The 27625-nt window shown below is 36.6% G+C and overlaps 1 protein-coding gene across 1 annotated transcript in view; it reads right to left on the reverse strand.

Moving 5' to 3' along the window:
• The window catches only part of LRPPRC (leucine rich pentatricopeptide repeat containing), a 113408-nt gene that overhangs the window by 44387 nt on the left and 41396 nt on the right, over positions 1-27625 (reverse strand). Inside the window, exons 15-23 of the mRNA XM_043603283.1 lie at positions 18003-18030; positions 15973-16030; positions 14743-14849; positions 14445-14522; positions 14061-14105; positions 13596-13709; positions 12437-12567; positions 11645-11730; positions 10018-10225 (exon numbers count right to left, since the gene is read on the reverse strand). Coding sequence (XP_043459218.1) covers positions 10018-10225; positions 11645-11730; positions 12437-12567; positions 13596-13709; positions 14061-14105; positions 14445-14522; positions 14743-14849; positions 15973-16030; positions 18003-18030 — 855 coding nt within the window. The remainder of the gene's footprint in view (positions 1-10017; positions 10226-11644; positions 11731-12436; positions 12568-13595; positions 13710-14060; positions 14106-14444; positions 14523-14742; positions 14850-15972; positions 16031-18002; positions 18031-27625) is intronic.

Here is a 27625-nt window from a genome sequence, read left to right on the forward strand (position 1 = left end):
TTTAGCTTAGGTCATGGTCTCGCGGTTCATGAGCTCGAGCCCCACGTTGGGCTCACAGCTCTCAGCACAGAGCCAGCTTCAGATCCTCTGTCCCACTTTCTCTGCCCTTCCCCCACTTGCCCTCTCCCTCAAAAATAAGCAAACATTAAAAAGAAAAAAATCCAAATGGGGGAGCCTGGGTGGCTCAGTCGGTTAAGCATCTGACTCTTAATTTAGGTTCAGGTTATGATCCCAGGGTTGTGAGACAAAGCCCCACATTTGGCTCTGTGCTGGGTGTGGAGCCTGTTTAGATTCTCTCTGTTTTTCTATCACACATGCATGCGTACTCCCTGTCTCTCAAAAAAACGCAAAAAGTCCAAATAAATGAAGGCATTCTCTGAGATTATTACAAATAAAACCTGATTTCACATATTAAGATGCTATAAGAACACATTACTTCTAAAAATAAGGACTACTATCAAATATTTTTTCCAAATACTTATGTATGTTCATGGCCCTTAATAATTCTAGATTCGGGAAGCTTTATGAAATGTCCAGCAATAACTACCAAGGAATTTTTGAGTACTTTTTTCTTTTTTTAAGTAATTTCTACAACCCCGTATGGGGCTCAAACTCACGACCCCAAGATCAAGAGTTGCACACTCCTCCGACTGAGCCAGTCAGGTGCCCCTTGAGTACTTTCAACTTTATCATCCTAGTTTTCATACTGCCACCTCTCCAGACAAGGAGAAAATAACTTCAGGATTCATAATACAGAAACCTTACTGTGGGTAAAAACTAGGACATTCTTAAGATCAGTGAATTCTAGGAGAACCCTGAAGAAATTTCTCATTAGAGGGTGAGGTTTTTAAAATTATTTCCAGGAGTACCTGACTGGCTCAATCAGTGGAGCATGCAACTCTTGATCAAAAAGAGTTGTGAGTTTGAGACCCACAGTGGGCATAGAGATTACTTAAAAATAAAACCTTAAAAAAACATTATTTCTAATTGTAAAGTTAGGGCTTCTTTTCTGTGGTAATAAATTAAAATGAAAAGATATTTTCTAAATCAGTTTCTTCAATTTTTTTTTTTAATGTTTATTTTTGAGAGAAAGAGAGACAGAGGGCGAGCAGAGGAGGCAGAGAGAGAGAGAGAGAGAGAGAGAGAGAGAGAACCCAAAGCAGGCTCCAGGCTCTGAGCTGTTGGCACAGAGCCCAACACAGGGCTCGAACCCACAGGCTGCAAGATCATGACCTGAGCCAAAGTCGGCCGCTCAACCGACTGAGCCACCCAGGTGCCGCAAGCCAGAGTTTCTTAAACAAGAGTGTGGAAATACATCGTTATGAGTCCTCAAAAACCACTTTTTCCTTTAAAAGGAAAATGACAGTGTGAGAAATGTGTAAGACCTTAGAAAAACTGTAGAAATTGTGTGATCCAATTCTACATCCCATCCTCCTTTATTTTAAAATAGATGAGGAGGGGCGCCTGGGTGGCGCAGTCGGTTAAGCGTCCGACTTCAGCCAGGTCACGATCTCACTGTCCGTGAGTTCGAGCCCCAGCGTCAGGCTCTGGGCTGATGGCTCAGAGCCTGGAGCCTGTTTCTGATTCTGTGTCTCCCTCTCTCTCTGCCCCTCCCCCGTTCATGCTCTGTCTCTCTCTGTCCCAAAAATAAATAAACGTTGAAAAAAAAAATTTTTTTTAAATAAAATAAAATAGATGAGGAAATGAAGGCATGTACAGACTGAATGATTAGCCTAAGGCTGCTAGGTAAACAGAGGAAGGCACTGCCTTCGGGTCCCTAGACTTCTCACTTTCAGCTAACTACCTCTACTTATACATTATGCTCTATTTAAAGCACTGCTGTTTGTTTAACCTTATAATAAGGTGGTGCAATTTGGAAGAGGAAATTAAGGAGTTTTGAAGAGAATGTATGAAATATAGACAGACAGGCATGGTTAGTGACAGTTCATAACAAGCTCTGTGGAGAAAACACCTTTCTCTCACACATGCAACAGTTTTCAAAAGGAAGAAAGCATTTTTAAATTTTCTGTTGAAGCCCTAACGTTTTGGTCCATTATACAAATGTGCTGTTGCCCGAGACTGAATTACTATTTTATCTAGATTAAGATTTTAAGCTCTACTGAAAGGAAAATACCACGAAGAAGTGTTAATTTTACTGCGATAATACTGACACAGTGAAAACGAGCCGATCCTGAGGGAGCTCTACCTTCTCCCCTTCCTAAGCCCTGTTTACAGTGCATCTTCTGGCACCCCACAGAGTCATTTGAATTTTTGTCATTTGGGGTGAAGACTAAATTACAGGTTAATTTCAAAACTGCAAGTAGATGTTGCAGGCTAGATTACTGTCATACAAGGGAAATGCTACAGTAGCTACCACATACGCTATAAACCTTTATATAATCAGTATTTCCCCTTGCTTCAGACACAAGTTCAGTTACTAGCTTTCTACAATTCCATTTAACGGAAAACCACTAAAATATTTTCAAGAGAATAACTAACACATACTGATTTTTCGAAAGCAGCACGATCTGCTTTTTCAGATCAACTCCCAAACTAGAATAGTACGTCTCAATTGTATTTCCTCTACATTAGGTCAAAGCTATCAATAAATGAATGAATAATTGCTCTGTCAATCAAAGAGACATGTTAACAGTCTTTGGTCTCCAAATACATGCTTCTGAAGATTATACATACTCAGAACAACAGAAAAGACAAGAATACCAAACTGGAAATAATTCATATATTTGTTAGTAATTTTAAGTACCACTGTTACTGTTCTCAGGTTGCCAACAAAATGAGTTAGAAATCTATAATGAAACATTTCATACAAAGTGTACTCATGACAGAAATGAACTAATGTAATGACCTGGGGTGGGGGGATGGGGGGAGGGAGGAATGAACTAATAATTAGCCGGCTCTTTTCAATCCCTATCATCTACATTCTGACTTGTGGCTGATTATGTCATTTTAAAAAGAGATAAAAATATCCATGTTTCATATGATATGATGTCATCATTAATCTTTCCTATTAAACCTTAAAAACTTGGGTGATAAAAATGAAAAATACGAAAAAGTATCTAAAATCAACACAAATAGTTGTATACTCACAGGACTTTTGAATTTCAATCCCACTTGGTAAGTACTACATGCAGCTTTGGCTGTAGCCATGTGATAAATTTCCAGAAGTGGTGATGAAAGGCAGATTATCACAATGGCTGAACTCAAGGATCTATGGGTTCCCTCCCAGTTCTAATTCTCTAATGTGAGGTTCTGTGAATTTGAGCTTATTAGATTAGATTCATCAACTCAAATGTTTCACACCACCAGAGAAAATCATCACATGAAAGTACGACTTTTATTAGACAAGATGAAATCAGTAAGAACAGCAAAACATAAAAAGGAAAAAGTGGAACTACTTTATACCCAAGATGTGGGACAGCACTTTATCAGTGTGCCTCGAGGTTCCGTGACCTCAAATGATTCCATGATCTCCTTTGCACACTTTAAACCCTAGAATGGATTTAGGGGCGCCTGGGTAGCGCAGTCAGTTAAGCGTCCGACTTCAGCCAGGTCACGATATCGCGGTCCGTGAGTTCGAGCCCCGCGTCAGGCTCTGGGCTGATGGCTCGGAGCCTGGAGCCTGTTTCTGATTCTGTGTCTCCCTCTCTCTCTGCCCCTCCCCCGTTCATGCTCTGTCTCTCTCTGTCCCAAAAATAAATAAAAAAACGTTGAAAAAAAAATTAAAAAAACAAAAAAAACCCTAGAATGGATTTAAAACCCTACTCTAAAATAACAATAATGCTTTGAAGAAATCTTGTTGGTAACATTAATTCTGGATCCAAAGCTTTTGATTCTATGCTTACTTCAGCATATATTCATAACTCTGAAAGCTTTATGTACAATTGAATCACAAATTTTTAAAAGCCCATTCCTGATAAAAATTTAGCCACCGCTGTCACAAACCTCAAATAATGCTAAAAGAAAACAACTCTATAACGTATCAGTATCTCTAAAAATAGGGGGGGGGTGGCCCCAAGGTGGCTCAGTCTGTTAAGGTTCTGTCTTCGGCTCAGGTCATGATCTCACAGTTCATGGCTTCAAGCCCCACATCAGCTTACATGCTGCGAGTGTGAAGCCTGCTTGAGACTGTCTCTGTCTCTCCCTGTCCCTCTCCCACTGAGGCTTTCTCCCTCAAATTAAATAAACTTGAAAAAAAAAAAAAACAGAAAAAAGAAAAAAAAAACTGTAACTAAGACTTTTTTTCAATGACTAGACCCTCCCCCCCAAATATTTCAATGAAGTACATAAAACAATTTTCATGAATGAAATTACATATGCCAATAAGCAATCATTTAAAAACTTTTTTTCATTGATGCAAACATAAGGTTTATCAAATTCTGTGAGTCTATGAAATGAGGCAGAAGAGAGGAAAGGAATATTCTAAATTCTCAATTTTAAGAACAAGTATCTAAGATAGGTTGAGTCCAGTAAGAGTCCAGTAAGTAATTTGAACATTTAAAAGAGAGTTCTGGGGCACTGGGTGGCTCAGTTGGTTAAGCCTCCGACTTTGGCTCAGGTCATGATCTCACGGTTCGGGAGTTCGAGCCCCGTGTCAGGCTCTGCCCTGACAGCGCAGAGCCTAGAGCCTATTTCGGATTGTGTGTCTCCCTCTCTCTCTCCGCCCCTCCCCTGCTCAAGCACTGTCCCTCTCTCAAAAATAAACATTAAAAAAAATTAAAGAAAAAATAAAAGAGAGTTTTATTTATCAACGTGAATGGACTTGGCCCATATTAAAATTCACTCTAGAATCTCTAATTCACTTTTTAAGGGAACATGACTGAACATAAAACTACTACAAACTGTAATTTTCCATTATTACATGGAGGAATATCCAAAATGGCAAGCTTGAAGCTCAGATAGCAAATCTGTTGCCACCTTTTGTTTCAGTCATTATTATGAGATTAAAGTATGTTATGTCACTGACGGAAAAACAAACACTGGACATACATCCATATGAGGCATCCACTGAACACAAAAATACCTTCTCAAAGATACTAGGAAACAAAGCACTTTTAAGTCAAATTCCTCACTATACATAACTGTAAAAACCACAAATGCATCTCACAGAATCTCATGTTGTTAGAACTAGTGACAACGATCTATTCACCTATCAGTAGCCTCAAACTTAATCTCCTTACTTATCGTAAATAACTTTCCAATCCAGAGAGTATACTTGATTTAAACAACGAAAAAGGGACAAATATTGATTTTTAATTGGAATAAGGTGCTTCGACATTATGCATAAAGTGTTCGTGAAGTGGTAATTTACCTAAAGGGCATACTGCCTGAAAAGCTCTCAAAATCGGAAATCACTAGAGAAAAGGGGAGTCTGGGGGAGAAAAAAGTTTAAAACAAGAAAAAAAAAAAAACAATTCACTCTAAGAACAAACTATTCTATAAATCTTAAGCAGTTGTTCAGTGTGGAAAGAAATCAATTCAAGAGAAACCATCGTCCTCCTAAAAATTATTCTGTAAGGAGAACCAGCCTTTGAAAGAGCTAAATGTTTTTTTTCTGTTCATCATCTATAAATGAGGAATCTTCAAGTAGACTGGTGTTGCAATTACAACTAATCCTCCCAAAAAAATTAACTGTGTTGAAGGCTTTGTAATTTCCCTAGGTACAATTTAGCTGTCACTTACTTTAAAATTTACTCAAACATGCGTTCGGAACAGCACTAACTTCACATGTCAAGAGCTTTCCAGCCAATTGAGTCTAAACTGGAAGTCGGTGTTAAACAACTGAATGATTAGACAAGATAGCTCATTTCCCTGCTCTTTTGTTCAGAATAAAATGCCACATTTACATTATCAGGCTCAACAGGATTTTCTGACAGAGGGAGAAAAAACCCTACTGAACACTGTCCGTACTAAGCACATGAAGCCTGTCATTTACCAATCATCCTTCAAAAAGCAATAGCCATGAATGTAACTTAATTACGACCCAATGATCCTTGACGAAAAATCATCTTATCACTGTCCTGTCCCCCTAGGGCAAATGAACCACTTTTGTCCTTTGGCACTGATGATGCTAAATTCTTAATTGCAATAATGGAGTAAAAGAGCCAAACCTCCTTAATTTCCTTTCAGCACATAAAGAGTTTTACTCTAGAAGGCAAGCATTCCCATAAATAATAAAAGTATCTAGTACAAATGAAGATGCTAAAATTGAAGGGGAGCAAATATGACAGAATAACCAGCATTTTAAAAAATATATTTCCCATTTACATAACATTCTAAAGTGCTACAATGAGTTTTAAAACTTTTATTATTATAGGTTCATCTTACAGAAATTGTGACCTTTATGAAGAACTCAAGATTAACTTAGCAAGAGTTCTGGGATGATTAAATATACAAAGTCCATGGTTCACTTAAATGAAATGCATGTGGACATATACAGATTATAGCACAAATCAGCACAGAAAAGTCCTTAATGGAAAGCAGAAATTAAAGCTTCTCTGATCATTTGCACTAAATAATCCAGTTAAACAGCTTCAGATATTTTTTTCACATGCAATGAAACCAAAATGGATAAGCTGTAAGACAAGTGAATCTGAAACTACATCATACAAATTTTTATGCTTTTAAACCTAATGGCCCAGATTTTATTAATTTCATTTCCTTTACCATGGCATAAAGACAAATCAAAAGCTCTTTTAACCTATTTTAAAGCATTTCTTTCTTCCTTAATATGGAGGGCCCAGATCATCTTCCAGAATCAGGCATGATTTCAATGAAAAGAAAAAAAATTTTAAGTAGTTACCTAAAATAAAGTAGCATTCATTTGGCCTATAGGTAGACACGTGGCTTATAAAATAATCCTAACGTAAATGAAACACCTGAAAGTTTTGTTCAACTCGGCCTATTTTTCCATTCAATACAAGTATTATAATTTTGATAATACAAAAACAGATTAGTTAACCAACTTCTTTACAATTTTCCAAAAGTGTTATTACTTTGTATTTCTATTTGCAAATAAATGAAAACAAAGTGTATTGTTTTCCACACCCATAAACTTTTTATGCACTTTCCAAGTAACAAACTGACACAGGATTACTTTCTCCTGTGTTTTATCTAATGCTGGAAAAGTCAGCATTATCTTTCAAAATTAAGATATTACGGAATCCGAAACATCATCTTTCTAAAAAACCCAATCTCGGGGCGCCTGGGTGGCGCAGTCGGTTAAGCGTCCGACTTCAGCCAGGTCACAATCTCGCGGTCCGTGAGTTCGAGCCCCGCGTCAGGCTCTGGGCTGATGGCGCTGAGCCTGGAGCCTGTTTCCGATTCTGTGTCTCCCTCTCTCTCTGCCCCTCCCCCGTTCATGCTCTGTCTCTCTCTGTCCCCAAAAAAATAAATAAACGTTGAAAAAAAAAATTAAAAAAAAAAAAAAACCAAAACAATCTCACAGATTTGTTCCAGAATTACAGTATCTAAGTGATAGTCTCTTTAGAGTCTTTGCAGTGGCATTCCAAAATGATGCTTGTCTTTGAATGAAAAGATGAAGATTTTATATGATGTTCTGAAACGTGTTTCATAATTTTATCTCAAGTCTGAATAAATAAGGCTCATTCTCTAGATGAGCTCACACCTGCTGAGGTCAATTACATGATATTATTGAAGATTAAATATATTTAATCAAATCAAATACATGTGGACTTTTTAGCAGGCTAGTGTAGTTAATCCTTGTACTGCTCTCGTCATGATTCTGAATTAATTAGTTATGTTCCACCAGTTACGGAAAACACAACAGAAAAAAAGTTTCAAAGACAATTTTTTCCTCCAACTTATCCCAGACTAGAAGTGCAACTACTGTTTTCTGCAATTCTATAAAAAGGAAATCTCCTTTGTCTTCTCTTTATTACTCTCATGACTTATCTGAAACAGTCAACAAAACCTTTTTATTAAGATAAACTGAAAGATTCTGTCATGGAGACTGCCTCTGCAAAGATACTAAAAAAAAAAAAAAAAAAAAAAAAAGACTAGGCAAATCAAAATAGTGGGTAATAATTTCTCTATGTATCTGAAAGTAGTAAGAAATCAAAAAGCAAAGATACTAATTTAGATTTCTCTAGCCCAATTAAGAGAGACAGCCCAATTTTCCTGAGATCTACAAATCTCTGAGTGTCCTCTATAATCAGAAGCACAGAGCATGCTCTAGGTTAACATGTAGATTCCATGTTATTTCATTTTCCTGTGGATAAGCTCTCCTTGGTTCATGAGCCCCATCTGCAGACCTCTTTCAGAAAACTTTCTGTCTTCTCTGTATTCAAAGTATTTCTATTTGTAAGATACTGTTCTACCATGGCCTCGTTTTCATTATTAATTATTTTATTTTTGCCCAGTAGTGGAGGAGGGCCTAATTCTTCTGGGCACTGGGCCCATTTCTTTCAAATCCCTAAGCAGAGCTTCACATGCAATTTGCAGAGATGGGTCTCTCAAACAATCAAAAAAATTCTAGTAGGAAGCATATTAATTATAGGATTTCGATATAAAGTTGGCTGTGAACATGAGAACTCAGTAACACAGTAATTGTTTGAATCGCTATTTCTTTAAAAGGATGTAATGCTGAGATTGTAGAGGTTAAGATGTGGCCAATCATCTAACTTGATAAGCTTTTTTTTGATTGGATGACAAATTGTTTCATCAAACATATATATGTATGTATGTATCTGTGTGTGTATAAATATATATATATATATATATCTACATTTCCTAACATGGAGCCAAGATGATTTTTATTCCCCATTTTGAATTCAATACTAGGGACACCTGGCTGGCTTCAGCGGGAAAGCATGTGCTTCCTGATCCTGGGGTCGTGAGTTCGAGCCCCACGCTGAGTGTAGAGATTACTTAAATAAATAAAACTTAAAAAAAAAAATTCAATAATAAACCATTCATTATATTCAATTAATTATACCCTCTAATTAATAAAGGAAAACTACCAGAAATTTGGGAAGAATATGAGAACGATTAAGATGTATCTTTTATTTTTCCTGGCATTGATAGGGCAGTATCTATACTAAAATCAGAAAAATCCCTACACTTATCTTGATGAGCACTGACTAACATAAGGAACTGCTGAATCACTGTATTGTACACCTGAAACTAATATAACTCTATGTTAACTACAGTGGAATTAAAATAAAATCAGAAAATCAGAAAATCCCAATCACAAAACAGGCAAATTAAAAACTGCATTAAACCATGAAAAAGATGATAAAGAGGAAAGATGTAAGAAATTTTTTTTAAAAAGGCAAAAAAAGGGAAAACAAATGCAAAAGGAAAAGAAGATATAATAAAGGGTGCATAGTGGTCTTACTAAAATGTTTTACTCACTGCAAGAGAGCAGGGTTGATTTTTATGATTTGTATTGCAAATAATACCTTAAATTGGGCATATTAGAGCATATCAGTTGCTATCGAATGTAAAAATTTTCAAACTAAGTAAACCTCACCCTATCTACAAAATTCATCTTCCTCCTCCAATGCACATAGACATCCTCTACAGCATTTATCAAAGCTAGAAAACCTGTATTGGCACATACTATTAAAATCAATTACAACATGGAGAAAAGGAGCACCAAAGAGATGCTGCTACATTACTACTCGAATAACAATCAGGATGCAGAATCAAAAGCCCCAGAGAATGCTTCCTTCTTATATTAATAATTAACACCTCTAAGGCTCATAACTGGGAAAAATTAGATTCAATTTCATGTGATATCATCACATGCCCCACAAAAAAATTCAGCGCACACCAATCCATTGAGAAGTAAGCCATAGGGCCACAGAGCTGCTGGTCATTTTCAACGTCATCTAGCCCATAAAAGTCCTCTTATTTGTGGTAAATAACCTCCAAGGCTTCCATAGCACCACAGAGTATTTACAAAGTGTAATTCCCAAATGATTAGCCTCATTATTTGAATACCAAGATTTAAAATTCATAATTCACTTAACTTACTTTTCCAGATACAGAGTGACCAGTGGGGAACTTAAGGCAGTGGATGGTTTCGCTAACCCCAGAGTCATGATGGCTTTGTGCAACTGTTTTACTGTTTCAGTTTCACCTCTTAAAGCTGCGCCATTCAGGATGTGGAAAAAGGACAAGACTGTTGCATCTTTGATAAGAACATCCTTCTCTTTCATCTCCTTTAGAATGTTAATAGCATCTACAATGAAGTAACACAAAAGACCCTTAGGTAATTTCATGTAGGGAAAACAAACTGCTATTAAAACAGCATTTCAAGCCCAGCAGGAATGTAAATTCTAGTGTATAATGCCGATTTCAAGTTAATTACTACTTGCATTTCTAAACGAGACTACAATTATAAATCCACAATAGCATGGTTTTATCATTTCCCTGCAACTTTGACTACAAATTATAGATAGGGACTGTGTGCCCACTCTGCACCACATAACCCTGTACGGTCTGCCCTATAGCTGTAAGATCCTCCTAAATGGAGGCTTTTATCGTTCAAAGCTAACATCTGCTAAATCACATCATTGTTTCTTCAGCAGATGGCTTGTCAGGAGGCCAGATAATAAAGATGTGTTTACACTGTATATACAGCCAGACTAATGGTCTGATACCGATAGGGCCTGTTTGCTATGTCGATACTAATTAGCCAAGCAGAGCCAATGAAAGCTTTCCAAAAGACTGCATGTTAATACATTAGATTCATTAAGCTTCATTAGGAAGGCAGAAACAAACATTTTAGGATATGGAATAAGTGCATTTTTATAATGTTGTTCTTAATTATTGCCCAGACAAAATGTTTTGACCGTTTTACAAAAAGTGATTTTTAAAAAGCAGGCTAATGCTTATAAAGAGTTTTCTGTATTAGAAGGACGTCCCAAGAAAAAATTCAACGTTCAGATCAAGTATTTCCTCCTTACATTTTTCACTGTAAAAATTTTCTTTAAATATCTTCTCTAGAAATAAAAAGGAGAGGAAGGCTAAAAAGGAAGTTTCAAAATCAAGCCCAATGAGAAATTTAAGAAACAAGCAAACAGTAAGAATATATGATCAAGTGTAAGTAATTAGGCTTAGTATTATCTCAACAGTGAGAAAATTACAGCATGCATCTCAGTTGTAAAATCAGCAAGGTTTTCCCTGCAAACTTCTAAATGAAAACTTATTAAGGTATATACATTTTTTGTTAATGTTATTAAAAGTTAAGACAAAGACTACAACAGAAATCATATTCTTAAATAAAGGGTATGTTTATAGGTTTTACGTTCAGCCTTCAGATGTTCTTAAGCAAAAACAAAGCCATTAGTGCAGGCATATAAGCAAATTGTGCCATAAGTCATGATCTTCAAACTCAATCCAAACAGCAATGCTAATAAAAACTAGCTGTAGAAATGCAAAAAGCACTGAGCTGTGCAAATGTAAATGACAAGCTTGCCAATCCATTAAAACTAATGGCCTACACTGTCCACGCAGCTCTGGATGGATTCACATGCAAATTTGTATGCAAAGCGTTCAAGCACTTTGCAGGACATGATATACCATTAATATCAATTCACATGTTACTCCAGTGGCAAGATACTTGCATCACCTATTTCCTTTATGTGCCGAGGCTTACCTTGGAGCTTGCCATGTTTTCCCAATACTTTTACAAGGCCTACATACTTGCTGGTGTCAAGGACAGCAGATGGATCTAAACGGTCACTAAAAATTAAAGGCACATTTATGTTATGTTAAAAGTTGACTGTGAAAAGAACTGCAATATCCATGTTATCACTTTTCAAAACTCATCAGTTGTTCTGAACTGTTATTAGCGTAGGCCTCTACATTTCTGTGAAGGTTTATTTTTGAAGCCATATTCAAATTCACATGTAATTATACTCAAAGTGACAAAAGGGTAAAAACCTAACACTACATGTTTATTGCATCACACCATCTGCAAATGTTACAAACGAAGGAACTCTTCGCTTCGTGGCACTTTACGTGATTCTAACTTTGTGATAAACATTGAAATACTCAAAGACATTATTTTTAATTAAAAAATCTATCAGGATGGGAAACCAAAGATACCTGAGAAATGGACAGAATGTTGTTCACACTACAGAAGAGAAAGGGGAATGTTAAGCCTTATAATCACCCCTGTTGTGATATGCAGTTGTAGAATAATCAATGGGGAAAAATCCTTGGCTTTCAGGCACAGGATGTCTTATCATACTTAAACAAAGACTCTTTGCTGAAAACAAGCTGCAATTAATCAAAGGGAGTCATTTTATGAAATTTCAAAAAACACTGACAAAAAAGATTTTTTAAAAATTACATTCTATAAGAGGAATATTCAATTTACACGATCCATGAAGGACTGACTATCCGCATAAATGCTGATGATTTGTTCCAGTGCCAGGGTACTCACAATTCTTGTTTCAGGTTCAATGCATCTTCTGCATTATCATGTCGACAGCACAAATTTATTAAAGCTGCATAGCCACCAACAACCATGTCCGATTCATATTTTGCTTTCAATTCAAGAGCTTTTTGCATGTTCTAAAATAAAGGACAGAAGTAAAAAAGAAAGAAGGAAGATGGTATAAAATGATATAAAAGTAAAAATGTAAAATCTCTAAGTTTAACACTCGGAGTGTAGAAAAAGTTAATAGCACTTTAAAAACAAATGGATCCGGTGTTAATAATTTCACCTTTCTCCTTGGGGTGTTTTTATTCACCTTTCAAAAGCAGCCAAGATACATATGTAGGGTTTAAAAGATTTGTCACATGTAACGCAACATGAGCTGCTATGCCAAATCTGATGTTTTAGCTTTGTAGGTACTGTATTGTAAAAAAAGATGTCCAAATTAAATGTGTACCAAGTCAGCTCCTACTCGCAGTCCAATGTCCACACAGAGAAATATGTATCATCGCAAAGCTCCTCACAGTCTACTTTAATATCCAAGTGAAGAAATATTTTACAATTCAACAGTACCATGTTATAATCTTAAACTCAGTTATGCTTTTTTCCCCTAGAAACACAGGCATACAACCAAATCATATTGAACTAGAAACTGAGAAAGTCTAGTGATATACCACAAATTGCAGACACACACTAAAACGAACACAAAGTACAGCTGGACGCCTGCTGAAAAAATGCAAGAGACCCTTTATCTCAGAAAGAGCTTTTTTCCAGCAGGAAAATGGAATTTCAATCCCTGCATTAACAACCTAGTAATATTTGACTTGCAAATGACTACTGCATGTATCAGTTGCTTGACAATCTAGATATAAGAGACCGGAGCCATGGCTTGAAAGGACATTTGGCATGTATGATAAACCTATCACGGCTGTTACTATCATTCACTTTGCAGATTATCGTAAACAAACTACAGCAACCCGAAAACATGCCATTCAAGGTGTAGCTGAAATTAGTTAACCTTTCATTTAATTGCACTCTTCACACATGATGTATAATAATCAATTGTGAAAATCATAAATATTATATTTGGCTTTCTTACTTTTATCTATAAGAATTTTTTTTTTTTACCTTAATGGCATATTTGAAATACTTAAACAAATATTACCTCTTCTGAACAAAGCACTAGTATGAGTTGTTTTAGGACATCTCCTATAGGTTGATTTTCAGCTTTTAGTTTTTCAAGTGTAGACTCCAAAACAGATGATGTAAGCTGCGTAGTCTACAGGAATGGAAAGAAAAGAGAAATTTACTACTAAAAGAAAATGTACCCCTTGTCATTCTTCCCTTTAAACTGACCTTTCCTAGATGTCAAAAGTGCTATCAAGGATATTAATCTGGGGAGCCGGATATGGATACACTCCAAGGGTTTTTGAAGTTCCTGAGATACATATGCGAATTTCTTAGATATGCTGATTTTTCTAACATAGGGAATAGCTGTTACTAACTTCTTAGATATGTACTGATGACAAAAATGTTAGGAATCACTGGTTTTATAAGGACACAATCTAGAATTCTCATTAAATGTGGTGGTTATATAGCATCTAGAATCTACTCAAAAAAACCTACTTACTTTTCGAGAGTCTATCTTCTCTCTGTCAACCAACATATTAACATCCTAAAATTGAGATTTAAATTAGAATTAAAAAACATATGGAAAAGTATATCAGCAAATGTCAAAAGCAGATTTTAGGAGTTTCAGCTCATTTTACTATGTTTTCATCTTTTCAAAATCTTCCAGAAATTCTATTCATACTTCATTAACCATTGTAATTAATGTTTTAAACACATTCTTTGAGATATATAAGCAATATTTACCAACCATCAATGAAAAAAACCTTATTTTCATGGTTGCCATGTAAACTTTTTTTGCCCAAAAGCATCACACTTAAGTAAAATTTTAACATGCTTTTATATATAAATCAAGCATTTTTAAAAAGTTTACTATTTCACACACCTTAATCAATTCAGGAACGTGGTAGCTATCCAGTAGATTACGAATGCCTCTGTAGATATTTTCAGGAATTTTTACATTCTGTGCAAAGGGAAAGGAGGAAGAAAAAAAAAAAACATCCTGAGTTTTAGACAACCAAACTGAAATTTGTCTAACAGAAATTATCTCAGACATAATTTAAGTCTCCAACTCGTGTATGTCATTGAGAAGTGGTCTGGTTGTACTTAAAAGCAGCAATTTCAAATCTAATAGATACATGTCAGACAGGACAGGCATTATATAGCAAAAAATGAAATGGTACCATCTCCTTCAGCTGATGGAAGTATTGTCTCAAACGCTCCTCCTTGGCCTGTACCTCTGAGTCACTCATGCTGTCAATCAAGTTATAAAGAAAATAGCCAACAGCTTCTGTGGAAAAAAACAAGAGAAAGCATTCCACTAAAATTACTGAGACTGTCATGTTATCAAGATTAATTTATAAGAAATCATTTTGGTGTGAGATGTCACCCTGATGAGAGGCTCTGAAATGGCAACAATGATCACTGAGGCATAGAGATTATGTGGTTTGGGAGCACATATCTAACTGGTGAGTGAAAGGAATATTAATTATTTTCAGACCGAGTGACAGCTTTTCAATACTGAATCTTACTTCAATCTATTTTTTTCCACCACTCTGTGACAGAAGTGGTCCTGCCCAAGGCCTTACCCCTTTCCTGTCCAAACCATGAGTAGGAAGAATAAATAAATGCCTTGTACACATTTCTGTACTAATTTTTTTTTTTTTTGTGGACAATATTTGGGGAACACGTAAAATTAGAAATGGCTGCTAAATGTTGAGTACAGAAAGTTAAATAATTTTAATAAGCAGATGCAGTAATCCTGTGGAGAGCTGCCTATTAGCCAATGAAAAACCAAGATTAACAAAGATGTTTTGTAACAACAGTAATTTTCCTATGCGTTCAAGCATAAAATGTAGAGGGCCATATGTTAATACCTAGAATAGAAAATCTGAACTTTCAAGAAGGGTACCTTCTTAAAGAAAACCATATAGGTTTTCTTTATAAACCTTCATAAAGAAAACCATCTAGGCTTCATTAGGTGGAAAACAAAAACCATTAAATGTCAAAATAAGGCATTTTGGATAATAAATTATATTTACGTAGGAATAAATCTAAAGATCTCTTTTACTATCTTACAAATTGAAAATTAACTATACCTCCAAAACATTAAAATAACAAACACTAAGAATACTGGTTTGTAAGCCTATTTTGGTAGATGCTGTAAGAGGCATTTCTTCAATATCTAAGAAGGAAAAAGCCTCCAACCCTGTCTTTAAAAAAATTATAATGATAAAACCAAACGCCTCATAGATCTCAAAATGTTGTAGTTATCAATATAAGGATTTATAACCAAATGTTTTCAAATTTCACTTTCAAAAAGAAAATGTTTACTGCCATAATCCTTCTAGCCCATCATTACACAGAAGAATGGATTTGTGGATAAGTTACAATCATCGAAATTGAAACGTTACCCGTTGGTCCTGGAGGCTCCTGGCAATAACGTCCATCCTTGTACAACAGTTCTGTTATCTGGTAAGACAGAAAATGCGCACATTGCAGCAAGAGAAGCAAACAAGAAATACAATCTGAAATTGAATTCTTGAAATAATAAAACCTCTCCCCAGTAAGGTATTATTCTATATCACAGTTATTCAACACTACCCCACCTGCCAAGGAGATTGTTTCGTTTTTAAATAATAGGTCTTTAAAAACAAAAACAAAACAAATCCATGTCGAAGAAAAACTACAGTGTTTCATGAAATGTCACTAAACCGATTTGTTTATATATTGTTTTAAATAAATTGTTAGAAACAGGACAGAGCTTATAGGAATTACCAACCAGTATTATTTCTCATCATGTTTCCACCTTTAAATGAAGTATTACAGAAGTAATAAAGTAAAAATATCCTGGACTCGTAAATAGCTTAATTTTTTTTTAGTTTTGTTTTTTTTTTTCAAACGACATTTTCCCAGTCATTTCAATGGCATTAAAACCAAAGGGGTCAAGAGCTCTAATGTGCTTGTTCTCAAGGATTCTTAGCAAGGGAATGCACAAATACTCAAAGACATACACACCACCAATTCTTCAACATTAATTCTGCAAGCCAATTTTAACAAAAGAAATCCAAATACATATTTCATGATGAAAATGATTACAAAAACCTATAGTACTGACTTGTAACTTTTGGACACAGTGTTTGACTATGTATCCTTGGGCTGAAGATAGTAAGAAGGGAGTTAAGAATTCTAAACTACTTTATGGGTATTCTACGACTGAATTTATTTGCTCTTAAAATACTGCCTGGCACATATTACAAGTGTTGACAACTCAAAATGCAGTTACTTCTACTACTATTTATTTGCTAATATAGAAAATTAGGCAAAATTGGCCACATCCCACTTTACTCCACCATGTAAATCATGCTGCAGTTAATGGCAATTCAAAGGATAGTTAAGGTAGACAGTACTTAAAAACAAAGTAAAATGAAACAGTTCTTACCTACAAACTATTTTTCACTAACACAGACATGTACAGAAGATAGACAATATAATCCTACTAGAAGTTGTAATTTATAGCCATCTAATAGATGTAAGATAGCCACATTTAATACTAAATTTTGAACAAAAACATTTCATGAATAAACCAATAAAAAAATCTTTCTAGTCAAAAAATCATTTCTAAATACAGATATCCCAAGCATAAGTTATAACTGACTGTATAGTTTGGCAGTATAATACTTAAAACAGAATTAAAGGAAATTTAGATTAAAAAAAAATTTTTTTTTAATGTTTATTTATTTTTGAGAGAGAGAGAGAGAGAGAGAGACAGAGCATGAGTGGGGGAGGAGCAGAGAGAGAGACACACACAGAATCCGAGGCAGGCTCTAGGCTCTGAGCTGTCAGCACAGAGACCAATGCGGGGCTAGAACTCACAAATTGTGAGATCATAACCTGAGCCGAAGTCAGACCCTCTACCAACTGAGCCACCCAAGCACCCCTATGGAAATTTAGATTTTAAAAAATATACAAATTGGAAATTCCTGTTAACGATGTATGTTCTGATTTTATTTAGCTACAAATGTTTCCTGCAATTCAGCATAAGGGTAACGGTACTTCTTGCATAAAAGCAATTAACTTTTTAAAAAACTAGCAATTTAAAATTGATCTATACATCATTCATATACAGAGACACATAAATGTCCATATGTATATATAACTTAAAAACTAATTATTAAATTTTATGCCAAACGTCACTGCAATAATGTTAACAGCTGTCCTTTGGAAAAGATGAAAACCTTATGAAGAATTTAGGACGAAGTCAAGGATCACTGCAATAATCAATTTCAGGCTCTAGGAAGACAGTTTGAAAACTACCGATTTCAAGACTCTAAAATTCATTAATTTATAATAATATATCATAAATGTACGAAACTACTATAACTTTTGCTCTTAAAAGCATTTTAGAAATCACCTTATGAATTGCATTATGAGGAGTACTTACCTTGCTCCAAAGATTTATATCCATAGACCTGCAGAGGGCAGCAAAGGATTAAAAATAAATCCAGAGGCTTAAAAAACATTGTAAGTTACAACACACTGGCAACTATTATATGCAATGCAGATAAAAGCCATAAAAAAAGTAAGTAAATAAATTTTTCCAAAGTTAGGTTGAATTTTTGGGATAATCTGGAAAGGCTGACTCTTTGAACTCAATCAAAATAATGATTAATTTAGGGGCGCCTGGGTGGCGCAGTCGGTTAAGCGTCCGACTTCAGCCAGGTCACGATCTCGCGGTCCGTGAGTTCGAGCCCCGCGTCGGGCTCTGGGCTGATGGCTCAGAGCCTGGAGCCTGTTTCCGATTCTGTGTCTCCCTCTCTCTCTGCCCCTCCCCCGTTCATGCTCTGTCTCTCTCTGTCCCAAAAATAAATAAACGTTGAAAAAAAAAAAATTAAAAAAAAAATGATTAATTTAAACAAGAATCATTAAGAATCATCCCTAAATCTTTGCGTCCAAGTTTGAAAGAGCAGGATATATATGCATACTCTCGAAGCATCTTCCCACAGACTGTTTATTACTTGTCTTAGTAAAGATAGAAACCATATAATGGAGAAATTGAACAACATCTTCACTAGGTGATCAAAATTAGACTAATGGACATTGCTGATGGACAATGTGTGATTTTTAGATTTAACTCCCTGAGGGCAGAATATCACTCCAATGCTATTCCTCCAGGCAGGAATGTAAAACCTAAAGTTAATCATGGGGAACCATAGTAAGGAATATTCTATAAAATAACTGGCTTGTATTCCCCCAAAATGTTAATGTCGTAAAAGATAAAAGCTGAAGAAACATTCTGGATTAGAGAAAATTAAAGAAAAAGGATAACATCCATCCATGAAGGAGCTTCTGGAAGAGAGGGGGGGGAATACATACATACACACACACATACATACATACATACATACGTAAATCTATCTATCTATCTAGAATAAAAAGAGCCATATTAGATAAAAGTATTCCATCAATGTTAAATTTTCTGAATTTGTAAACTGTGCTGTGGTTGTGTAACAATATCCTTGTTGTGTAGCGGGGCCCCTGGGTGGTTCAGTCAGTAGAGCATGTACCCTTCTAAGTTCAAGCTCCTTGTAGGGTATACAGATTACTTAAAAATAAAACCTTAACAAACAAACAAACAAAAAGAATATCCTTATTCTTTAGAATAACACCCCCAAAATCATAAATTTTATTATGTATATGTGTGTACATTGATTGATACATGTACATATGCATACACACAATAAGCATGGGTGTATAATCATTGATAGAGTGAATGAATAATAACAATGTAGAAAAATAATGTCGAAAAATGCTAAAAGTTAGTAAACGGGGCATATAAGAGTTCTTTGTACCATCCTTCCAATTTTCTATACATCTGAAATTACTCCAAAGAAAACGAAAAGAATGTCTCACCCAAATTTCTCCTATTTAAATGAAAAGCCATTTATGAAACAGGATAACCAGTGAACCAGTGTAACCAGTCTTACACTATTTTTAAGCTTCATAAATTTAATGTCTACAAGTTCTGTACATTTAATTTAAATATATCATCTACTTTAAAAAGACTGTGTTTTAATGGTAATTTTATTTTTTTAACGTTTGTTTATTTTGGGAAGAGAAAGCATGAGTGGGATAGCAGCAGAAACCCAGGCTGCACACTGTCGGCACAGAGACTGACATGGGGCGCAAACCCACTAACCGTGAGATCATGACCCAAGCCAAACTCAGGAATCGGGACACTCAACCGCCCGAGCCACCAAGGCACCCCTTAATGGTAATTTTATAATGCAAATATAATTTACTAAAACTTACAGACTATATTTACTACATATATTTACATTGTAAAATACCCACAAAATCTACAAGCCTTTTTAAATCTATACCTTTTTAAACTTGATGTTGGGCAGCTTTGAGTGGACTGAATTTTGGTATATGGAGTTAACAAGGCACTTATTTTTTATTCTAAAAACATATTCAGAGGAGCGCCTGGGTGGCGCAGTCGGTTAAGCGTCCGACTTCAGCCAGGTCACGATCTCGCAGTCCGGGAGTTCGAGCCCCGCATCGGGCTCTGGGCTGATGGCTCAGAGCCTGGAGCCTGTTTCCGATTCTGTGTCTCCCTCTCTCTCTGCCCCTCCCCCGTTCATGCTCTGTCTCTCTCTGTCCCAAAAATAAATAAACGTTGGAAAAAAAAAATTAAAAAAAAAAAAAAACATATTCAGAATGGGGGCGCCAGGGTGGCTCAGTCAGTAGAGAATGCAACTCTTTATCTCGGGGTTGTAAGTCTGAGCCTCATGCTGGGTGCAGATAGATATTATTTAAAAATAAAATCTTAATCCCTCTCAAAATAACACCAGGATTCTTCACAGAACTAGAACAAATAATCTTAAAATTTGTATGGAACCAGAAGAGACCCTGATAGCTAAAGCAATCTTGAAAAAGAAAACCAAAGCAGGAAGGCATCACAATCCTGGACTTCAAGCTATGCTACAAAGCTGTAATCATCAAGATAGTATGGTACTGGCACAAGAACAGACACTCAGGTCAATGGAACAGAAAAGAGAACCCAGAAATGGACCCACAAACGTATGGCCAACTAATCTTTGACAAAGCAGGAAAGAATATCCAATGGAATAAAGACAGTCTCTTCAGCAAATGGTGCTGGGAAAACTGGACAGCAACATGCAGAAAAATGAACCTGGACCACTTTCTTACACCATACACAAAAATACACTCAAAATGGATGAAAGACCTAAACATACGACAGGAAGCCATCAAAATCCTCAAGGAGAAAGCAGGCAAAAACCTTTTCGATCTTGGCCACAGACACTTCTTACTCAACAGGTCTCTACAGGCAATGGAAACAAAAGCAAAAACAAACTACTGGGACCTCATCAAAATAAAAAGCTTCTGCACAGCAAAGGAAACAATCAGCAAAACTAAAAGGCAACTGACAGAATGGGAGAAGATATTTGCAAACGACATATCACATAAAGGGTTAGTATCCAAAATCTATAAAGAACTTCTCAAACTCTACACCCAAAAAACAAATAATCCAGTGAAGAAATGGGCAAAAGACATGAATAGACACTTCTCCAAAGAAGACATCCAGATGGCCAACCGACACATGAAAACATGCTCAACATCACTCATTATCAGGGAATTACAAATCAAAACCACAATGAGATACCACCTTACACCTGTCAGAATGGCTAACATTAACAACTCAGGCAACAACAGATGTTGGTGAGGATGCAGAGAAAGAGGATCTCTTTTGCACTGTTGGTGGGAATGCAAGCTGGTGCAGCCACTTTGGAAAACAGTGTGGAGGTTCCTCAAAAAGTTAAAAATAGAACTACCCTACGACCCAGCAATTGCACTACTAGGCATCTATCCAAGGGATACAGGTGTGCTGTTTCAAAGGGACACATGCACCCCCATGTTTATAGCAGCACTATCAACAATAGCCAAAGTACGGAAAGAGCCCAAATGTCCATCGATGGATGAATGGATAAAGAAGATGTGGTATATATATACAATGGAGTATTACTCGGCAATCAAAAAGAATGAAATCTCACCATTTGCAACTATGTGGATGGAACTGGAGGGTATTATGCTAAGTGAAATTAGTCAGAGAAAGACAAATATCATATGACTTCACTCATATGAGGACTTTGAGACAAAACAGATGAACATAAGGGAAGCAAAAATAATATAAAAACAGGGCGGGGACAAAACATAAGAGACTTAAATATGGAGAACAAACAGAGGGTTACTGGAGGGGTTGTGGGAAGAGTGATGGGCTAAATGGGTAAGGGCATTAAGGAATCTACTCCTCAAATCATTGTTACACTATATGCTAACTAATTTGGATGTAAATTTAAAAAAATAAAATTAAAAAAAAAATAAGTAAAATAAAATAAAACAAAACAAAGCAAAATAAAATAAAATCTTAAGAGGTGCCTGGGTGGTTCAGTTGGTTAAATATCCAACTCTTGATTTCAGCTCAGGTTGTGATGTCTCAGTTTGTGAGTTCAAGTCCCCCATCAAGCTCTGGCTGACAGTACAGAGGCTGCTTGGGATTCGCTGTCCCCCTCTCTCTCTGTCCCTCCCCCATCTCACGCGCATGCATGCACTCTCTTCTCTCTCTCTCTCAAAATAAATAAACATTTAAAATATAAAAATAGGGGTGCCTGGGTGGCACAGTCGGTTAAGCATCCGACTTCAGCCAGGTCACAATCTCGCGGTCCGGGAGTTCGAGCCCCGCGTCAGGCTCTGGGCTGATGGCTCAGAGCCTGGAGCCTGTTTCCGATTCTGTGTCTCCCTCTCTCTCTGCCCCTCCCCTGTTCATGCTCTGTCTCTCTCTGTCCCAAAAATAAATAAACGTTGAAAAAAAAAATTAAAATATAAAAATAAAATAAAATCTTAAAAAAATTATTTTTTTCAGAATGCACTATCAACACACACCAAAAACTTAGATGAATTTCAGGGGCATTATGCTGAGTAAAAACAGGCCTGTCTCAAAACATGATTTACTTTGTGTGTCCATTCATATTATCTTTGCAAAATAACAGAATTATATAAATTGAAAACAAATTAGTGGTTGCCACAGGTTAAGGATGGGGTGGGGGCAGGGGTAGGACTACAGGGGGAGTCCTGGGGGGGGGGTATGCAGGATAACTATGGTAATAGAGTAGTTCTTTATCATCACTGCAGTGATGGTTACGCAAAGCTACACACACAATATAATATGTCAGAACTATACACACACATTATACCAATGTGTTTTGATAATGTACTATAATTATGTAAGATATAACCAGTGGGGGGAAATGGGTAGAGAGCACATAGGCCTTCTGTGTCCTATCTTTGCAACTTCCTATGATTCCATAATTATTTCAAAATAAAAACTACAAACATGACCATGCATGATGAAATCATCCCTCCCACTGATGCACATTAAGGAATTTTGGAAAAAGAAGATGGACTCTTAGCTATAGGTGTAGAAAAAAATGTGTATGGGGCGCCTGGGTGGCGCAGTCGGTTAAGCGTCCGACTTCAGCCAGGTCACGATCTCGCGGTCCGTGAGTTCGAGCCCCGCGTCGGGCTCTGGGCTGATGGCTCGGAGCCTGGAGCCTGTTTCTGATTCTGTGTCTCCCTCTCTCTCTGCCCCTCCCCCGTTCATGCTCTGTCTCAAAATAAATAAAAAACGTTGAAAAAAAAATTAAAAAAAAAAAAATGTGTATGAAGCCCTGTGTTTAGTATAGTGTTTGTTTTCATTTGGGAAAAATTCTTTGAGAAATCAGTTAACAGAAGAAATGATAAACTGACCTAAAAATCATAGCTTAGGGCTGTAGCAGAAAACAATGTCTCAACTATTAATGAGAGTTTTCATCTCGCCCATCCACTGACTACAGTGCAGCCTCCTTGGACTACTTGACGTTTCCATATGCAAAAAGAAAAGAAAAAAAAAAACTTTTATTTTGCCAAATAGTTAACTGAAAGAAGGGTGAGAACTCAAGATATGAAAATATAATGCCGCACAGTGAATGTAAGATACAGTAAAGTCTATATTGATAAAAATAAGGCATCTTTTCTGACCAGGCCAGAAACAGCTTTGATTTAATTCCAAGGAATCTTTTTTTAAAAATTTTTTTTTTTTTAACGTTTATTTATTTTTGAGACAGAGAGAGACAGAGCATGTATGGGGGAGGGTCAGAGAGAGGGAGACACAGAATCTGAAACAGGCTCCAGGCTTTGAGCTGTCAGCACAGAACCCGACGCGGGGCTCGAACTCACAGACCGCGAGATCATGACCTGAGCCGAAGTCGGACGCTTAACCGACCGAGCCACCCAGGCGCCCCTAATTCCAAGGAATCTTTTTTTTTTTTTTTTTCAACGTTTTTATTTTATTTTTGGGACAGAGAGAGACAGAGCATGAACGGGGGAGGGGCAGAGAGAGAGGGAGACACAGAATCAGAAACAGGCTCCAGGCTCTGAGCCATCAGCCCAGAGCCCGACGCGGGGCTCGAACTCCCGGACCGCGAGATCGTGACCTGGCCGAAGTCGGACGCTTAACTGACTGCACCACCCAGGCGCCCCTCCAAGGAATCTTAACCTATGGGTACCTACCACATCTAAGGAATTGGTAGGGGTGCAGGGTGGTGGGGGAGTGAGAAGCAGGGAAGTTTGCAGGCAAGTTAGAAGCCAATGCCCCAAAGCACACAACAATAAGTGGCAAGACTTAAGAGCGGTTTGTCACCTTTTTGGTATCATGGACCCCTTTTTGGGAAGCTGATGAATCCCTCTTCTCAGGTACTGCTAATTTTGTCAGGTGTGATAATATTATAGTGGTCATGTTGTTGTATTTAAAGTAAGTTCTGAGGTGTATACTGAAGTATTTATAGGTAGAATGACAAGAGGTCTGTAATTTAAACAGTCCAAGGGGGGGGTGGGGTGCAGGGGAGGAAACAAATGAAACAAGATGGTCTAAATCTTAACTGTTTGCTAATGGTTACTTGGGAGTCTACTTTTGTGAATGTTTGAAAACTCCATAGTAGAAGACAAACATTAAATAATTTGGGTGTAAATTTTAAAAAATAAAAAATAAAATAAATAAAAAATAAAAAATTCTTATTAATAAATAAATAAAAAAAAGACAAACACTATCTCTGGTCTAAATGTTGCATCTCTATTCCAATGCTCAACATTAATAAGCTGGGCTTCCTTTTTTAAGAAAAGCTACTTAATCATATCTCTCACCAAACATCAACGTACATAAAATAAAAAATATTAAGATACTAAACTGCCCTCCAACCTGGCAATAAGTACCTAGGAAAGGCTGAGAAATAAACTTTCAAAACTGTACATTTATCTAAAACAACTGACAATGACTAAAAGCACTACCTTGAATGTGAACCTTCATGATGGATGGCACAGGTTCAAAGAAAAAGTGCAGAATCTTTTAAAACTAAGTTTTTGTCAAGAAAAGGCAACACTTCTTCACTGAATGTTCACTGCTCTCTGGTCTCTGGCCTCAAACCTCCACTGAAAGTACTCTTGCTAAAATAACCACTAATCTCAATTCAAATTTCAACTAACGCTTTTTAATCTCCCTTGACTAAGTTTTGAGATTTGTGTTGTTGATCATTCTCCACCAGTCTCCTACTGATGCTTCTCCTTTCAAAGGACTCCTTTCAAAAATTTCCTTCCTATCTGCTCCTTAAGCAATCCTCTGTACTGGGTTCCAGGTACCTCATATTTTTTTACTTATTTTTAAGACAATCCTGTAGGTTTTAAAATTCCTTATGTTTTATAAGGAATATAAGAATATTCCTTATGTTTTATAAGGAATATAAGAATATTCCTTATGTTTTATAAGGAATATAAGAATATTCCTTATGTTTTATAAGGAATATAAGAATATTCCTTATGATTTATAAGGAATATAAGAATATTCCTTATGTTTTATAAGGAATATAAGAATATTCCTTATGTTTTATAAGGAATATAAGAATATTCCTTATGATTTATAAGGAATATAAATATATTCCTTATATTTAAGACAATCCTGTAGGTTTTAAAATTCCTTGTTTCACAGAAGATGAAACAGACTTAGAAAGGCTAGGTACAGTAGAAAGAGAAAGACTGAGAAAGGCCGGCTCAGCTGGTACAACATGTGACTCTTTATCTCAGGGTCATGAGTTCAAGCCCCATATTGGGCACACAGATTATTTAAAACAAAACAAAACAAAACAAAACAAAACAAAACAAATCCATCTGGGGCGCCTAGGAGGCTCAGTGTGTTAAGCATCTGACTCTTGATTTTGGCTCAAGTCATGATCTCAGGGTTGTGAGATGGAGTCTTGCATCGGGCTTCACACTAAATGCAGAGCCTACTTGAGATTCTCTCCCTCCCTTTCTCTCTGCCCCTCTCTGTGCTCTCCATCTCTAAAAAAAAAATTTTTTTTAACAGCTAAATAAAGTTTCACAGGTCCCTCAAAAGGCAACTCAAAGGACCCCACAAACTGTGGATCACCTTCCCTTACCTGCACCCATTTCTCTCCTCTTTGAATATCACTGTCAGCCTTACCTTCATTACACAAATCTTTCAATGGCTCAAAGCCATGACTCAAAGTCCAAACCTCACAACTTAGAAGAGATCATTGGAATGCACTTCCTTTGCCTTAAACAAATTCTTACTCATCCTTTAATACTCAGCTCAGCACCTTTTCTGCACATCTTAGCCCGGACTCATCCCTCCCTTGACCTTGGTAGAAGACATAGTACCTTCTCCTCTACATGTTGGTAATGATCAAGACCAGTTTGCAGGTGCTTTCTTACTTTCTGGTCTCCCAACTATGAACAACTTGGTGACGGTAAGTTTCCTGTTCATCCTTGGATTCAAGGATGAACCTATTATCTTGTGGTCCCAGCATTTGGCACACACAAATAAGTTAAAATTTCTGAGCACTTAAACCATAGTTCATGAAATACTTCCTCTGCTCCTATAAAGATGTCATGAATGGGAGCATCTTTTCTGACCGAAAAGAGGGCCTTACAATCCGGCATTTAACTTGGTGAATTCAATAGGGTAATGCCAGAAACTTCATTTTTTTCCCCCAACACATGGAAAGGAGCACCACTTCAATGGAATAAACAAACTCCTACTTGCCAAGTTTAGACTATTGCCATTGGGTCAGGAAATCCCTCCTTCTATCACAGAACTCTGTTTCTGTAGCAAAAAAGACTTAAATACTGGCATGCCAATTTGGAAACATTTATCTTTTTGACATGGTATATTTTTGACATGGTATATTCCCAGCCAAGTTGTGAACTAGCTTCAGTGACATTTTGTGTCTTAGAAGTGACTCAATATTTCTGGTGGTAGGTTTCAGTAATATATAATATGTATACTGCCCTCTTTCTTATTTGAACTTTGTTCAGCTAGCACTATTATTAGGAGGAAAGAAAAGTCTTACTCATACTTAATGTCAGCCTGCCTTGAATCTGACATAGGAATTTACTAACTTTATCAGTCAGATCTAAAATGCCCTTTAAAATAGTCTTAAAAACAGCCTTATTTTTTAAAAAAAGTTTAGAGTTAAGAATTCCCTAATAATCTTAAATAATCTCATCTTCACTAAGCAGTATTGAATTTAAATAGTTTTCTACAGGTGACTTTGCCTTCAAATGTTAACAGACAATTTATAAACTGGAAAATTTTTTTTTTTTTTTTCAACGTTTATTTATTTTTGGGACAGAGAGAGACAGAGCATGAACGGGAGAGGGGCAGAGAGAGAGGGAGACACAGAATTGGAAGCAGGCTCCAGGCTCTGAGCCATCAGCCCAGAGCCTGACGCGGGGCTCGAACTCGCAGACCGCGAGATCGTGACCTGGCTGAAGTCGGACGCTTAACCGACTGCGCCACCCAGGCGCCCCTAAACTGGAAAATTTTAGGAAGGCATATACTTCTTTTTCTTTCAAAGAGAGAATGCGAGAGGGGGAGAGAAAGGGGGAGAGAGAGAGAGAGAGAGAGAGAGAGAGAGAGAGAGAGAATCTCAAGTGGGC

Source organism: Prionailurus bengalensis, chromosome A3 (assembly GCF_016509475.1).
Source record: "Prionailurus bengalensis isolate Pbe53 chromosome A3, Fcat_Pben_1.1_paternal_pri, whole genome shotgun sequence".
Lineage (NCBI taxonomy): Eukaryota > Metazoa > Chordata > Mammalia > Carnivora > Felidae > Prionailurus > Prionailurus bengalensis.